This window comes from Hippopotamus amphibius, chromosome 8 (genome assembly GCF_030028045.1).
Source record: "Hippopotamus amphibius kiboko isolate mHipAmp2 chromosome 8, mHipAmp2.hap2, whole genome shotgun sequence".
NCBI classification, from domain to species: domain Eukaryota; kingdom Metazoa; phylum Chordata; class Mammalia; order Artiodactyla; family Hippopotamidae; genus Hippopotamus; species Hippopotamus amphibius.
In genome coordinates this window covers 105,084,343-105,102,716 of record NC_080193.1, presented here as the reverse complement: position 1 = coordinate 105,102,716, position 18,374 = coordinate 105,084,343, and the positions used below count along the sequence as shown (strand labels likewise).

General features: G+C 36.8%; 1 protein-coding gene across 1 annotated transcript in view; it reads right to left on the bottom strand.

The window, feature by feature from the left end:
* SATB2 (SATB homeobox 2) overlaps nt 1-18,374 on the bottom strand; it is a 181,366-nt gene that overhangs the window by 140,744 nt on the left and 22,248 nt on the right. The window contains exon 3 of the mRNA XM_057745861.1: nt 17,786-17,962. Coding sequence (XP_057601844.1) covers nt 17,786-17,962 — 177 coding nt within the window. The remainder of the gene's footprint in view (nt 1-17,785; nt 17,963-18,374) is intronic.

Below are 18,374 nucleotides of genomic sequence, written 5' to 3'. Positions count from 1 at the left end.
CTAAAGAAGAAGATGGAACAGATGCAAAGTGTTTGTCAACTGACCAAAAAACCAGCTCATTTTATTACAAAGCCATTAATGAAATTTAAATTTTTTTAAAATTTGTTATTAATAAAGGCTATTTCATTTTTTAAATTTGTAATTAATAAAGGCTATTTCAACCAGATGACTTGGGGGGAAATTTTATTATGCTGTCAGCATATATAAAATACAGACTAAATTCTTTGAAAAAAGCAGTCAGTGTAGTACAGAATACTTTGTCTACAGAAATCAATTTTTTTCCAAGTTGATGCAGAGCCATGGAATAGGATTTTGCTGATCAAAACACAAGGAATATCAGAGGATCTATTCTTCCCATACAGTAAGAAAATCTAAATGATTAAGGAAATAATATTAGTAATTCACATCCAGTATCTCAGGATGAGGGGCTATATGAATGGAGACTACAGAAAACAAAAGAAATTAACATATTATGTCTAGCTTCTGCTTTACAAAGTTATAATAGTAATTATACGAGCACTAACACGTACCCAGCCCTTACCCTGTGTGTAAAGCTCCTTATCTGGAGTGTTTCATTTAATCTTCCTAACAACCCTAGGAAGGAGGTGATTATTGTTAGCCCTACCTTTTTTTTTTTTGGCCATGTGGCATGTGGAATCTTAGTTCCTGGACCAGGGATCCAACCGGCGCCCCCTGCAGTGGAAGCGTGGAGTCTTACCCACTAGACTGCCAAGGAAGTCCCTGCTACCCTTACTTTATAGGTGAGGATGAGGGGCAGAGAGTCAGAGCTGGGAAGTGGTAACAGCAATATTAAAAGTCCAACAGTCACACTGCCAAATTCACAACACCTAGCACCACACTCTACTATCTTGTCCTGAACAAAAACAGGACCGTAGAAGACACAGAGCAGGGGACCCGAGGCCCTGTCCCATAACATTAGATAGCTCTCAGCTTGTCTGACAGGAAACACCTGATCAACTGTTCACCATGAGCGATTCCTAGCAATGCCTTAAGGAAAAGAAACTGGGAAATCCATATGTTTTTAACCACTTAAGTTCAAGTTGGAAATTTAAAAAAAAATTTTTTTTTAAACTAATGTACAACTGTGAAATGTTATCAGCGACTTTCACTTTCAAAACCTAGCCTGGTTTCCTTCTACATTCTCACAGTGTTGTACAACACTATCTGTTGTTTGATTTGGTTTGTTTAATAAACTCTAACATTTAAATTGGATAACCATTTTCAACCAACTTTTTGTCACACATAATAGAAAATGTACCTAAAAAGAGAACATTAAATAAAGCATCTAATACAAGTATCAGTGATGCAGAATAACATCTCCTGTGTGTCTGAATTCACTCCTCTGGGCTGGAATCCGATACAAAATCAATCAAGATCTGCCTTTTGGAGTTCTGTTTTTCTCTCTGACCCAAAGATCTGATCTCCCCTCCTATTCCTACCCACCCATCACAAATCAGCTGTCCTGAATCACAAAAGGGACCAGGTGAGTGATTTGGGCAGACTCAGTGAAAAATCCATCACCGCCCAACAAAATCAACGCAATGATTAGGTGCTACCAGCAATCAACCCATATTAATCTCTCCCACACAGAAGACAACACTCTTATTTCCCCAGATTCCTTAGTACTACAAACAGAACTATTTTGGTTCCACACATTTCAAAGCCTTTTAAAAATTCAGGACAAACAAATGACTGTGGCAGCTTGGGCACACAGGTCCTTTGAGAAATGCTTAAACTCACAACATCCAAATTTTGAGTTTTTAGCCTTTCACCACACAGAGACCTACAACACACTCGGTTTTCAGTCCAGTGGGAAGAAAAAAGAATCATTAACTCAGTCTTACTATGAATAAATTACCCTCCAGAAGAAGTCAACACATACCTTCCAGGAAACTATTAAATGCACTTAAGACAGAATTTTCTAAATGCCACTCCCCCAGTGCCCTGAAAATGGTCCATTCTCTCCACAGGATAAAACAATTTATTTCTGAAGAGTAAGTTAATGCTAAAGAAGGTCAGTTAGAAAGATATATCTGTATTCCATGACTTTAGAAGTTCAACCTGGGCTCTGCTTGACACTGTTTAAAAAAAATTTTTAGTACAGGTTGTAAATCACCTCGGGATGCCCGTGTGAAAGCAGGGCCGCCTGGGAATGTTTGTGTCATATTGTAGCACACTCAGCTGCTCCATCCCCACGAATGGCACTTGCAATGAAAACAGTGCCATATATCTTGATTTGTCAGAGAACAAATCAGTTTTATCTGTTCATTTTGTGGTTTAGTGTCATAGGTATTTTAGAAAACATAATTTATAATTCCTCATGCAATTATATATGAAATTAAATCATCTCACTTTTCCAGAAGCATCAAAATATTTCAGATTAAGTAGAATGCACTCATAATGTCTTTGAAGTTCTTGTCTCCCAAACTACTACAAGAAGAAAAGATAAATAAAGGAAAAAGAGGAGGAAATAAGCAGCATTTTAATGAGTTAGTCTAGTTACATTAGGCCTTGTAGAGGCTTTTATTCATACCCACTATCACAACAATGTCTAATCATGCCAGAGAGACACAGAGTACAGTGACTAAGCTGCGGTCGCGAGAAGTAGAATGCCTGGGTTTGAACATTTGAATCCTGGGTCCATTACTTACTTGCTAGACGCCCTGGGGTAATTCACTTAACCTCTCTGTGCCTTAGTTTTCTCAGCCGTAAAACGCAGATAATCGTACTGATGCCACACATGGTTTGTGAGCATGAAGGGAGCTGCCACACGCCTGGCAAACAGTAAGCTCTGTGTTCACTAGCACTACAATCAGCAACAATATGCACACCACTCTTTTTTTTTTTAAGGACTAAACATACAGGAAAATAGAACAAAACTATGTCTTACTGACTAACACTGAAGTATTCCAATACTAGCAAGAGAAAAAATATACACACCTATTGGTGTGTCCTTTTTGGGGTGATAAATTGGTTATTTTTGTAAACTTCAAGACAATGCAGCCAAAATCCCTTATCACATACTACATGACACCTCAGTCTCCTGGGAGAACACACCACACCCACGAGCGTTTTAATCCCTCTGATTTACAACGGAGTTGGGCCTATTCTTTTTCATTTACCTGGCTGAATTAGTATGTGCTGAGAGACTTAGACAAACTCATAATCTTGTTAGTCACAACAGGAAATTTCCCTTTAATAAGTAAGACAGAAAGCAGTTATTGATCTTGTGTTCACTTAAACTGCAAACAGGTGCATTTTAATATCCACTAGGGGTTAGAAGTAAAAAAGGAAAACAGTAGTAAATTATAACAATGTATTATGTAAGCTATCTCATGATAAAATCCTGGTTTCATAATTAACACTCTTTGTTCATATGAGTTGCTGAGTACATTTTAATAGATAATTTTGGCTACATAAATCCTGACCAATCCTTGCTATGCCTATTATGAAAACCAATCTAAATATTTTATTGAAAGCAAATACTTCTCTCTATCCAAGAGCCACCAACATAATCACATAGGAAGAGAGTGATCCCTACCTCTGAAGACAGACCTCAGTGTGAGCCGAATGATTCCAGAAAACCACACAAAAGGGAGATGATCGGGACGGTACCAATGACACCATTAGGAAAGGGGGCAGGGTAGACGGCCAAGTACACCTGACTTCTAACTAGGACAATCTCACACCTGTTAAGCTATAGAGGAGACTATAAAAAGAAGTTGGGTCAGTCTTAGGACTATAAAATACAGAAGGAAGATGGAGAGAAGTTCATCTCTTTCCCATGCCCAGCAGGATCTGAGGTCCTCTAGAAACAAACTACCAAAAAGGGATTACAACCCATTGCTCCTGCAAGCCTGGGAGCTTTCATGATTTGTTTGACAAATTCCCTACCTCCAATAGTGAGCTGTGCTGAATCAATTCAAACACAGGAAAAACCTTTCCTAGGAGTTTCCCCCAATGACTCTTTCAGAAAGTCTCCATCCTACTGCACAGAGCAAAAACCAGAGGCTAAAAAACAGACAAACTGTCATCAGTTATTAATTCCTGGGCAAAGGGACATCGTTAACACAGGACTGTCATTGTGAAACTAGTAAGCACTCAGTAACTAACCCACACAATGCTGTGTATGTGTTTTTTAAAGAGGAGAAAGACCAAAATGTGGTAAGAACAAGGCTATTATAAAAACAAAATATGCAATCAATTAACTAAGGTTTCCTAAATGACACAATGTCTTTTAACTCTTCTCCCACATTAAAAAACTTAACTCTTTACCACAAGGCAGAGGTAAGAAAGAAAGCCCGTCAATGATAAAATTATTGTTTAAATAATCAGCCTTTCACCTGCAATGAACTAACTTAGCTTTTTTTTCTTCTGGCCGTGCAGCATGTGGGATCTTAGTTCCCCAACCAGGGATTGAACTCGTGCCTCCTGCACTGGAAATGCAGAGTCTCAACCACTGGACCGCCAGGGAAGTCCTTACAATAAACTAACTTAGAAAAAACTTATTTTCAAAGGATAACTATGTTTCTACAGTGGAGATGGTCACTCTGATTGTCCCGCACGGCCTAGGCACAGCGTCTGTACTTAACACCTCCTGATATACTGACCACTCCTAAATCCTTCTAGATCATCAAAGGAAAATGAGTCTTTCACATTTGCTTTGAAAACCAAAAACTTGACTAGTACGTAATATTAGAAATAATAATAAAGAATATGCAAATTATACACAATATTAAGTGAAAAACCACAGATGAAAATATTGTATATATGACCTCAACTATGTAAAAACATGCCTAGCACTATAACTAAAGAGGAGTGCCTTAAAATGTTACCTACACTTGTTTCTAGGTGGTTGGTCCACAGGGTGGGGGGGTTGTCTTCTCTTTCCTTTTTCTGTTTTTGGTTTTCTATAATTAATAAGCACTACTTTGTTATTAAAACAAACTTGTTTTTTAATTTATAAATTTATAAGGAGCTTAAGTATACAAAAATGAGGGTCACACAAAGTAAATTCTCATAAAATGCCATCCCAAGATAGCAAGCTCAATTTTGTTATTTAAACTCAAAACATGCTCCCCACTCAATTTAAACATATATATATGTTCAGTTACCAATTCCAAAATGTCAATCTTTGGTTAATGCCTGTAAAATACAGTTACTATTAGTTTGAATTTAGGACTAGATTGGCAGACTAGAAATATAATGCCACAGAATGGGATATTGGTGAAGTACACATTCTCTGGAGCCAGTTTTTGATGTCAGCCAAGCTATTTACCTCTCTGAGTCTCAGTTTCCTCACTGGTAAAATGAGGACAATTATATCATGTACTTCATGGGGGTTATTATGAGGACTGAATGAGTGAATACATGTGAAGCACCTAGAACAGTACCTGGTATATAAGAAGTACTAAATAAATAGTAGTGCTTAATATTACTAATTAGTTAATAATACTACCTTTATTAAATATATTCATAGCATGTCTATCAGGTAGAAGCTTCAGTTTCCCTCACAAAAACTAAACTATGGCTTAATCTAAGCTAATTCTGACGTATTATATTTATCCTATTCCAAACATGAGATAGTCCAAATAGGTAAATTTTTCAGAAAACTGAGGCTTACCCTTTTAAGTACCTACATCATTTTATTTTTAATCCTCAAACCCCATTCAAAACCTTCAATTTTGTTCTGGCTAAAAAGCTACCTTCCAGAAGCCTATATTTGCCAAAACCTCCTTTTAGACAAGATGGAGCTAATACAGTCAACACAAGCATAACTTATTGCCAGCTCCTATCTAACATTTTATTATATGTTTATAATTTATTTTCTATCTCCCCTACTGGAATGTATCTTGAGGTCAGAGGCATTCTGTGTTTGGTTCTTTGCCTTGCCCCCAACACCTAGAACAATGCCTGGCACATAATAGGCACACAAGAAATATTTGTTAAGTGAATGAATGGTATCACAGTGTGTAAGAGAACCAGAAAATTAAGGTATAATCTTTAAAAAATTCTGCGTTGTGCCCTTCTTCATAAAAAGGGAACAGTAAAACTCTTTTAACTGCACTTCTTCCAATGATGCTCTAAAAGACTAACAATCTTAATAAAGTTTTTCCATTCCAGATAATTCTGATATCTCTCTTCCCTTGCAGAGTATCTAAAGCAGACCCCCTTTCAAAGAAGTCTCCCCCTTCCCTTAAGGAATCACTGTATTCATCATAATAAAATACAACACTTAAATTTTTATTTATTACTCTGGCTCTGGAGTATATATTCTCAAAAATCACCACGTTAAGCTGGTAAAACTGGTCAAAGCTTTGATTAAGAACAGATCGCCCTCTTAACTTGGCTCCCAGGAGGTTGGGCCCAGTTTTCACCTGGGACATTACTGGGCCTTGTAGAGCCAAACTATTGAGGACAGAGGCTTGACTGTGCAATGAGCTTTCCAGCATCTCATTCTCTGATTCACAAAACTGACAGAAAGAATATGTTGGATGTGTTTCTCTGGTGAGCTGGAGCTGGAAGCTGAGAGAAACCTCGGGCACTGTCTATTTGCATATAGCCTGCAGCGATCTTTTCCAACCTGAGTAAAGAGCTTGTAAAACAGTAGCACAGATTTGCTGTTCTGTCCTGGGTGATATTTCTTCAAACCAAAAAGGGGCAGACAGGGAAAAACCTTTGTGTTTTCCCTCATTGACACACAAATAATTTTGCCAGTTACTGCTTTTGAGCAAGTAGAATCTTGATATGAGATGCTTTACAGTTCTCAAACCTACTGTCAAAAAAACCAAAACAACAACAAAAAACATTGCTTTCCAAAGCACTGGATTTTAAATGCTCATCACAACCATGTGAAATCTATCTGGCACCTCGGAAACCAAACCAAGGAGCCCATGAGTGACCAAACGGCCAGCTTCATGCTCGCTCTTCACCCCTGCCTCCCAAAGCCACCACTGAGCTCTGTCACATCGCAGACAGAAGGGATCCCTGACATCGCAGGGTTCCGCTTCATGTGCCAAGGTACCTACATAAGTTACAAATAAACCGCCCACCAACTCACACTATGCAATGAATGAATTATTGTGGAGTCGATATTCCATAAAAATTTTTAAATACAATTATACTGTATCTGAGAAAATTTAGATATTAAAAGCATAAATGTAAAATGTACACTAAAATAAGAAGTAAAAGGACCTACAATTCTGAAATTTCACAAAAGAATTAACTGAAATTATAAGATTTAGATAACAGAACTCTTATCCATATAGCCATATAAAAAAGGGGGGAAAAAAAGAAAGCAGGGAGTTTTGAAAAGAGTTTGAATATTACAAAATGGCCTATGGCCAAGAAGTTTTTACTGTCTATCATGAATGTCAAAACGGACTTTATTAAGAGTTGGAATATGATTGGTATAGCACCAAGACTGAGAGCTGTATCAATGGAGAGCTTTAAATTATATTATTATTATATATATTATATATACAATCTACCCAAAAGGTAGATTTTATCATTTATGAATGTACTTTTCACTAAATGAGTTCCTTTAATGGAATCGCTACTGCATCTTCTTAAAGCACAAAAAGAGTGGGTCTTCAGCAAATGACTCGACCTTGCATTTTAAATCTATACATTAGTAAAAGACAGTTATACTTTTGAAGGGAATAGAATAAAAAATTAATCACAATATAAATTGTATCAGAGTATCACCAATTTTAGATTGTAGGTTTCCTACTCATAACTCCTCAAAAGCTATATATTTTTAATGGGACATACTTTAATTATTAAATAAAAGTTGTATATCACTGTGGGTCACTCTGTTTAACCTGGATCATTTTACATGAATGCCAAAATGCAGAACTAAGATCATCAGTCCCCTCCAGGTCACAGGCATTAATGCCCAAATTCCAAAAAAGAAGGATTTTAAGCAGTTTAAAAAATACACCAAAGCTAATGGACACCATGGCTAATTGCCCCAAACAAAACAGATAACTGTAAACACTACTAAAACCTTCCTTCATAACAGAGAAAATAATGAGCAAGTTTTTTTAAATGAATTATTTCCACTGACAATTATTTTTTTTTAACTGGATATTCTGGCAGAAACTGCAAGGTCAGATGTGAAGTGATATCAGATTTTTTTTTCTTAATTCACTGCCCTTAACACTTTTTATCAAGTACTTCCTACTCAACAGCTAGGCATTCCGCAAATCAAATTGGATAGGGTCTTCATCCTCTACAAATTTATATATAGACCATAATTCCATCAGCTGACTAAATGAGCCATAATTACATATTTATATACTTTAGATAACATACTTATGACAATATAAACAAATGTAAGAAATACAGAACTATAAACACATGTATTAGATATTCATTTTTAAGAATATATTAGACAAAGAAGTAAGATGAGCATTATTTTTCCCCTGGCATTTAGTTAAAAAGTAGTGTTTCACACCATTTTTCACAGAACTAGAACAAGAAATCTTACAATTTGTATGGAAACGCAAAAGATCCCGAATAGCCAAAGCAATCTTGAGAAGGAAAGATGGAATTGGTGGAATTAGGCTTCTTGACTTCAAACTACACTACAAGGCCACAGTAATCAAGACAGTATGGTACTGGCACAAAAATAGAAAGGAAGATCAACGAAACAGAACAGAGAACTCAGAGATAAACCCAAGCACATATGAGCACCTTATCTTTGACAAAGGAGGCAAGAATATACAATGGAAAAAAAGACACCCTCTTCAATAAGCAGTGCTGGGAACATTGGACAGCAACATGGAAAAGAATGAAATTAGAACACTTCCTAACACCACACACAAAAATAAACTCAAAATGGATTAAAGACCTAAATGGAAGGCCAGACACTATAAAACTCCTAGAGGAAAACATAGGCAGAACACTCTATGACATCCATCAAAGCAAGATCCTTTTTGACCCACCTCCTAGAATCATGGAAATAAAATCAAGAATAAACAAATCGGACCTCATGAAACTTAAAAGCTTTTGCACAGTGAAAGAAATCATAAACAAGACAAAATGACAACCCTCAGAATGGGAGAAAATACTTGCCAATGAAGCAATGGACAAAGGATTAATCTCCAAAATATATAACCAGCTCATGCAGCTTAATACCAAAAAAGCAAATAACCCAATCCACAAATGGGCAGAAGACCTAAATAGACATTTCTCCAAAGAAGACGTACAGATGGCCAACAAACACATGAAAAGATGCTCAACATCACTAATCATTAGAGAAACGCAAGTCAAAACCACAATGAGGTATCACCTCACACCAATCAGAATGGCCATCATCAAAAAATCTAGAAACAATAAATGTTGGAGAGGGTGTGGAGAAAAGGGAACTCTCCTGCACTGTTGGTGGGAATGTAAGTTGGTACAGCCACTAGGAAAAACAGTTTGGAGGTCCCTTAAAAAACTAAAAATAGAACTACGATATGATCCAGTAATCCCACTACTGGGCATATACCCTGAGAAAACCATAATTCAAAAAGAAACATGTACCATAATGTTCACTGCAGCCCTATTTACAATAGCCAGGACATGGAAGCAACCTAAATGCCCGTCAACAGATGAATGGATGAAGAAGATGTGGCATATACATACAATGGAATATTACTCAGCCATAAAAAGGAATGAAATGGAGCTATATGTCATGAGGTGGATAGACCTAGAGTCTGCCATACAGAGTGAAGTAAGCCAGAAAGAGAAAAACAAATACTGTATGCTAACTCATATATACGGAAGCTAAAAAAAAAAAAAAAAAAAAACAGTACTGATGAACCCAGTGACAGGCAAGAATAAGGATGCAGATGCAGAGAATGGACTGGAGGACACGGGGTTGGGGGAGTGGGGGCCAAAGGGGAATCTGGGACGAAGTGAGAGAGTAGCATAGACATATATACACTACCAACTGTAAAACAGATAGCTAGAGGGAAGTTGCTGTATAACAAAGGGAGATCAACTCGATGATGGGTGAAGCCTTAGAGGGCCAGGACAGGGAGGGTGGGAGGGAGTCGCGGGAGGGAGGGGATATGGGGATATATGTATAAATACAGCTGATTCACTTTGGTGTACCTCAAAAAAAAAAAGTAGTGTTTCAGGTTTTGCTATGTGCAGGTGAACAAATATATATGCACACACACATACATGAACATTTAATTATATATACTAGAGGAGGGAAGAGTATGGGGGCTTGTTAGAGATCTGTGTCAGCCCAGCCAGTGTTCTACATTTTGGCCTGTCCAGCTCTAATGAGGGTTGAAACATGGTTAACAGCAATTTTGGGTAACGTTTTTAGCTCTTTTTTGAGAGCCACAGAACTTTGAAAAAAAACAGCTTGTTTGTTAAAAGTTTGCTCCAAGGCCTAAAATTTCTAAATATGCACCTTTTTTCAACATTGCCCTTATAAAGAAAAACCTTCTGAGAGTCTCCCAAACATGAGAGTTTAATTAAAGAAGAAAAAATGGAAAAAAAGAGAGAGAGAACCAAAGAAAGAAACTAAGAGAGACAAGGCAAGAGATCATTTAAAGTATTTTCAGTAGGGAGAAGGTCAAACTTTCAGAACATGAAAAACCTTTCAACTCTAGACAATATAAGTCTTTTAACCATCCTCTTACACAAAAAAGTGATTTTTCTGAATTCCTTTCCAAGATTATGATTAAGCTTATTAATTTTTTATTTGAAATCATAGTATTTGCAGGCATTTATAGGATTAGGGTCTTCATTAAGTTTAGCAAAATAAAAATAATTCTGAATTAAAGCAGCAAATGTAAGTTTTAGAATTTTTTAAAATTTAAGAGAATGGGAAACCCATAGATTCAAAGACTTAAGAGACACATCAACCAAGTACAATATATAGATTTGTATGGCTCCTGATTTGAATAAACAAACACTAAAAATACACACAGATATATATATAATTCAGAAAATTTGAACCTTAACTGGTTATTTTATAATATTAAGGAATCATTATCTTTTTTTTTTAGGCCTCATGCTGGTATTATGGTTATGCTTTTAAAATAGTCTTTAAGAGACACAGTAAAATATTTATGGACAAAATACGAGGTCTAGGATTATTTTAAATAATCCAGTGGGAGAGAGGTGAGAAATAGGTAGAGGCATAGATGAAACAAAATCGACCATAAATTGCTAATTTTTGATCCTAGCTGATGATTCCGCGAGTATTTAATACACTAGTCTCTCAACTTTGTATATGTTATATAGTTCCATTATAAAACATTGTATAGAATTAACTTAAGAACAGAGCATTTCAAGCACTGAATAACTTAAAATGAAAGTATATTCATTTCTAATGAGGAAATTTACCTTAACAGTAGCTTCTATGTAAAGTTCTACCTAATATGTGGTATGTTATAGAGCTAGTCCACTGGAAAGTATATGATAATTAATAAACGAATAATATATAAAATAAAAAATAAGTAATACATAAATTAAGCCATGCCATTCCTTTTTATATAAATATTCTCACTGCTTTGGTTTCAAATCTTATTTTATTTATTCTTATCATTGTTTCTAGTTTGTAGACTGAAATTATTCACCCTACATACAATGCCTTCAAACAGATGAGGTCCAGATAAACACTGACAACGTATCTCTAAATTTTGAGCAGAAGAATCTGGATCCCAGCAATCCCCTAAGTACCTTATGAACAACTACCTCTTTGAGTCTAACAGTTATTACTTGAGTGCTCTGCCACCCCAAGCATAGTCAAAACATCACTGAATATGGAAAGATGACATGGAATAGTCTGGAAACGGTGACAGCCGATCAATAACGAGTCAAATTATACTTCACTTCTGATAAAAGTAGCTAATTAATGAATGGGCACCAACCTCACAGTGATACACACACACACAAAATTCTTCGTGGATAAAGTTTAGCAAAAATGAACCTTAGGGCTTCCTAGGTGGCACAGTGGTTGAGAACCCGCCTGCCAATGCAGGGGACGCAGGTTTGATCCCTGCTCCAGGAAGATCCCACATGCCACGGAGCAACTAAGCCTGTGTGCCACAACTATCAAGCCTGCGCTTTAGAGCCCATGAGCCACAACTATTGAGTCCATGTGCTGCAGCTAGTAAAGCCCACGCACCTAGAGCCCGTGCTCTGAAACAAGAGAAGATGCGGCAATGAGAAGCCTGTGCACCACAACGAAGAGTAGCCCCACTCACCTCAACTAAAAAGAAAGCCCACGCACAGCAAAAAAGACCCAACACAGCCAATAAAATAAATAAATAAATTTATTTTTTAAAAAATGAACCTTAAAAACCGTTTTCATTCAATCAAAAAACATTTACTGCATTCCTACAGACTTCACATTGTGCTATGCATCACTCTAAGTCAACAAAATAGTTTCCAGTTCATGAGTCCAAATGTAATAATTAAAGACAGTAAACTGGCACTTTTTAGGAATGCATGTTTCTCCAGGGTAAGTTCATTTGTTCCTTCTTCTAACATGGACTAAATGCCTACCACAAAGTGCCACCCTTGTGTTCTGAAGAAATGGGCCTGTGAGAGCAGAAGGGTTTCACCAACAAAAATCAAAGCCAACATTAGGCCTATTTTTAAAATGAAGACAAAAATAAACAGAAGAGGCAAACAAACAGCTTTCTTTAATGAAGCAAAGTAAGATTTCCTAGAAATTTTAACCCGTATTTCCCATCTTGTCATCTATTTCCAAAAGCTAGCAAGAGGAAGAGAAATTCTTAAGCATTTTTTTCAGGAATAAAATGAACATTTAGTTAAAAATTATCACCAAACCTATAAACAAATTTTACATGCATTTCTATTCTCTGAGCCTCGATATTCAATATTTCTGAGCTCAGAGGGTGAAAATCAACTAGTTATCCACATACTATAAACTTTTCTTGTGTAAGCTCCATGAAAGCAAGATTTTTTTTCCAGTTCTTTATCCCCAGAACAGTGACTGACACACAGTAGGCATTTCATACTACTGAATTTATTAATTTGAAGATGAGAATTGCTAAGGAATATTCTTTATTTGCATATCAAGAATCATTTTGGCTTTATAAGCAAGAAACATATATTTGAATTACTCAACCTACTGTAGTCCCTCCTTTTAGTTTTAGGAGTTGGCTTCAATAAACAATTCTGTGAGGCTTTTATTTTTAATGAAATTTGTCTCAGTTACCTTGAAGAAATATCTCTATTTTATCAAAGAAATGAAATATGTATAATTTATCATTATTGAATATATGTAATCATTATCAAATAAATGTAATCATTATGTATTTAGAAGGCACCCAATCCAAAAAGTCCTGCCTTTTAGGCCTTAGGTCAAAAAGCAAAAGAACAAGCTTTAAATAAGAATGGACTCCTACCCCAACTCTACATTCCCAGTGATCAGATCTGTCACTGGACAGCCCTGTGGTCGAGGACTCTGACTCAGGAAGTGGTTAACTAGGCTTCATATCTCAACTCTTCCACCCACCAGCCCTGTGCACCAGGGAAAGTTACTTCTCTCTTTATGTGCCTCAGTGTCCTCATCTATGAGATGGGAAACATATAACTTACTTCAAAGAGCTGTTATGAGAATTAAATGAGTCAGTACATGTAAATCTCTAAGAATAGTGTCTCACAAATACTAATTGCTGAATTTATGTTACCTAGAACTATTAAAACTCTAAGAAATCCTTATACATCAACTATAATTTTTAAAAAACCCCTAAGAAATCCCTTGTTTTATATATCACAGGGGCTCATTAATGACTTATTGATTCTTTTTTTAATCTTAAACCTGAAAAAACAACGAATGCATTCGTAACATGTACAAGTTTTCACACTTATGGATAAATTAGGGACAAAGTGAACTGTTTATCAAAATTGGATAATATGGTGGAAATAACTTCCCACTTATTCAGAGAAGAATTCATAGAGGGAGTAGAATTTCATACTTTTTCTTTCCTGATTAGAAAAAGAAAATCCCACGTAATCCCACCACCCACCCAGTTGATATTTTAATATATTTCCTCTGTCTTTTTTCTATGCATATAAGTGAAATTTTATATAATTGAAACTCTATTTGGTACTCTGCTTGAGTCACATAACTTTGTATTAAAAGCATTTTTGTGTCACTTTTTAAAAACATCATTTTAAATGGCTATACATTTAATTATTCTAACACAAATAAGAAAAAATGGTGATTTATATACTACCTCTTGAAACTCATAATTGTTTACATACTCATGAACCCAAAAATAACCAGCCAGAAAGGATTTTTGCTTATTTATTGTCCAGCATGTTTGTTCTTAAATAAAATTTTCAAGTCAAAAATAAATTTTAAAATAAATTTTAAATAGGAAGCAGGAAAAAGATAAGATATCCATTTACAAATTAAGTCAAATGTACAAAGTGAGGAATCACGCTGCCATCCCTGCCACCTCCCAGAGTCCACCATCCACCTTGGCAAGTACAAATAGCTACTTAATCAGTAGCAACAATGCGGAGAGGCCCATGGCTATTACCAAAAGCATTATGGAGCAAAACTGAAAGGATGAACAGGAAACAAAAAAGACAAATAAGTGGAGTGATGAGTTTGGGGGGGAGGGTTCTTGCCCAGCAGTTCCCTGTGTTAACACTCCTCTTACAAGAGACTGGAAGACCACTTCTGACCCATGTATATCTACTCCTGGTTCAACGAGTAACATAAAATGTGCTTGTTCGTTAGACTTTAGGCTACCTATTCTGGGAAAAGCAAAGAGCTCGCCATCTTTAGGCTTTTTGCATATGCAAAACAGCAGCTCAAGTGAATCCTGCATCTCATATCCTTGAGAATTATTGAGGGTAAATGGTATGTGTTCTGGGAAAGGTAGGGTTTGGGTCAGTTAAAAGCATAATGCCCACGATTTATGACATTATCTTGTGCCCTTATCCTCTCTAGGGTCCAAATATCTGGCTTAAAATAAAGAAGGTTACTGTAAAATGGGGGGGGGGGGCGGGGGGCAGGGTAGGGGAGCGGGATTGAAAATCCGTGAATTCCATTTTAGTGGAATTTGTATCATTTTTTTTAAGTAAATAGTCTTTCTTAATAAAATCTCTTCAGCTCACCTGGAGGGAATGCCACATCAGAAGAAGAAACTGACTATCCTATGCTCACAAGAGCGTGGGTATGCTGCTTCGTCATTGGAACGTGAGTATCACTCCAAAATAATGACCCTGCTAATGTATTTTCTCTTTTAAAGGCAATCTGGATGCTATTCCAATTCAATTATTGAAGCTCTTTTCTGGTCATGTCAAAATAAAAAAATCACATTTCAAGAGTCTCAATTTCTAAACTAGGCTCAAGAAACCAGTTTAGTTTGGCCCAACTTTTTCAACACAGGAAGAAGAGGTTCAGAAATGCTCAGCTTCTCTGCTGCAAATGCATTTGCTCTCAGGTCACCCAATGACTTCCTCATCTTGGGGGGAATTACCTAAACTAACAAACAAATAAAACCAAACCAAAACAGAAAAGTAGACACATAAAACCTCAGGCCTCGAATATGCAATCACATTTTGTTCTGCCTCCTTTTCTAGCTTCTTCCCGTTCTGCTGTCTCTCCAGCACATGAACAACCTGTCTTATCACGCATTCTGTTTGGCCTATAATAAATATGCAGCAAACTGCACACGTGTGATGATCTGAATGACAACAAAGATCTAATACATTCATTTCAAAGTAAACAATTCTAAGTTTCTCCATTTACCCAAAACAGAGATCAGCAATCTAATTTAAAACAAAATAAACTGTGATTTTCCCTCCCTCTGTGAAATTATAGTACAGGACCTAGCAATAAAACCTTTGCTTACCTACAAAATAAAGTATGTCGTGATCTAGAGCACCTACAAGATGTTGATTCAACTTTTAAAAAGTGTGATATTTAGTCATTTTTAACCATGGTTTTTAAAAACTTTGGGGAAGCAAATATTCACTTTTGACTTTTTGCTATTTAATCCTCCACTGTAGACCATATTTCTTGCTAGTGGATCTCACCTTGGTGAGTAGAACTCTAAGTCCACACCACTGAATGGAACAGTGTGGCTCCCTCGTGCAAATTTCCTGAGAGCCCCTTCCCTGAGCATGTGCCAAGAATCAAATCTTGGCCACTTAGTGCTCTGTGCTCCACATGTGAGCTCACGGCGCGCTGAGCAGCCGTGCTAACTGAGATGGATAGCCCTGTCAAACAGGAAGCTGGCACACCAGGATGCAAGCAGTGGGATACAATGACCTTTACATTCAGAGAAAAATAACCCTAAAATGGCATGAAAAGTTTATGGGGGGGATTCTTTTATTGCACTTAGGCACATAGCATGAAATAAAAGCAATGGTGCCCAGTATGTAATTTGCTCGGGATCAAATCTTGAATCCCTCACACAAGAAGGCAAGTCGTAGGGATAAGGAAATGAATCATCCTTTATCACGCTGCCTTGAAAGCAGTGGACTCCACAATTCAGCTGGATGTATTACTGCACCTGGACAGGCCAAGCGCTGGGATTCAGACCGCACTTCAACTCACAATAATCCATGGCCCTGGGAAAACATTCTTGACCTTCTGGTTTCAGATGGGTTGTTTTCTTGGTAGAACTAAGATATAATTTGAATATTTAATTAAAACATTTTTTTTTTAAGTAATAATCTGCTTACAAAATCAGAGTCAAGAGGTGGGGAATTTAAATCTCATGTCCTTGGTCACCATATTTGTAACTTCTTATAAACTGCTTAATCTCTCATAGTTTCCTTCTCTAAATAAATAGAGGCTTGGACTAATAGTTCTTAGGAAGTATATGAAGAAGAATTCATTTGAAAAAGTAGCAAAAATTCATGGCACACACACAAATATTAAGTAAGGACAGCAATAAAGGAAATAAACATATGGAACAAGACCTGGAAGTCACTTCTGTCCTTTAAGTTTCTGTCCTTTAGTTATAACCATTACCATCATCTATACAATTCAATCATTTCAGCTAAAAAACAAAGATAATCATTCCATTGGGTCAAAATTTTATTTTTCCATTCTTCAAGGTTTGGGGATATTTTTGCTATTTGTTTTTGTCAATTATTTGGCATAAATGAGCAACACAAGCTCACAATGGGTTCCCCAGTGCTGTTCAATTCACACTGAAATAATGATGCAATTTTAATATTAAATTATATTTAATTAAATAGGTAAAATGAATTGATCACAAAGACAGCATTTTTTTTAATGAACGGACCACATCAGAACTACAGAGAGGTTTTCAAAGATACAAAAGTACGGTATATAAGAGACATACATTTTTTTTCTATTTCACTAAAAGCTGATCATAAAGTGCAAAAGCTGCAGGTCCAAAACAATAAATAAATTTAGAAAACTGAAAGCCTATAAATCACATATTAAAATTTGGATAAATTAGGAGTCAAATGTCCCAGCACTCTGAGAATACCGATTTGGGGAGAAAGTAAGAGAGTTATCAATGCACAAAAACCTATGATGATCATTCTGACAGGCAAGTGGTAGCTTGAAATGATTTTGGTGCTCTAGAGATACTGGTCAAACGTTTTTCAAAGCAACCAGAAAACAAGACTCTCCATGAAACATTCTGCCGTTCACTGTTTGGGAAAGATGCTAAGTGTGACCATTCTCCTCCAATCCCTGTTTGAAGAATTATTTCGGGGAACACACTTCCTCAAATTATGACACACCCACGGCACGGGGAGGAGAGGGGAGACTCGAGAATACCTTGTGCCTGCGCCGCAGAGCTGTGGGAGTAGCCCAGGGCCAGGAGCGCGGTTTCCACCAGCTGGCTGAAAAGCACGTCTTTGCGAACCAGGACGAACTCAGCATGCTCTTCCCTGTTGTCATATTCAAGAGAGCCGTCCAACTGCTCCACCACACAAAAGACAGGAATCATCAAACCTGGAAGGACAAAATTCAAGAGCAAAACACAAACATTACAAAGCAAATCTCAGTCATGATGAGAAGGGAAGAGACAGTTATAAAAGTCACTCATCTGTGATGACAGTGATTTGGATTAAACAAGCCTCTTAGTCAGATAGGCTTAATGGGAAAGCTGTGGATTTTTTTTCCCCTCCATTATCACTATCAGACTGCAGCAGAATTGCCCCGAGCAGAGGCAAAGCCCTCAGGTTCTAGTCATTAAAAAGTGGAGTGCATCAATCAGAGGTGTTCTTACTGAGAGACTTCAAGTTCATAGCCCGCACACAGGTGAGATCAAGGTGACCTTCTAGACCCCAACATCCTTGTGTCTGTGGTCTTATCATTAACTATTAATCAGGACTGGTATTCTCCGATCAGATCTGCTTTTGTC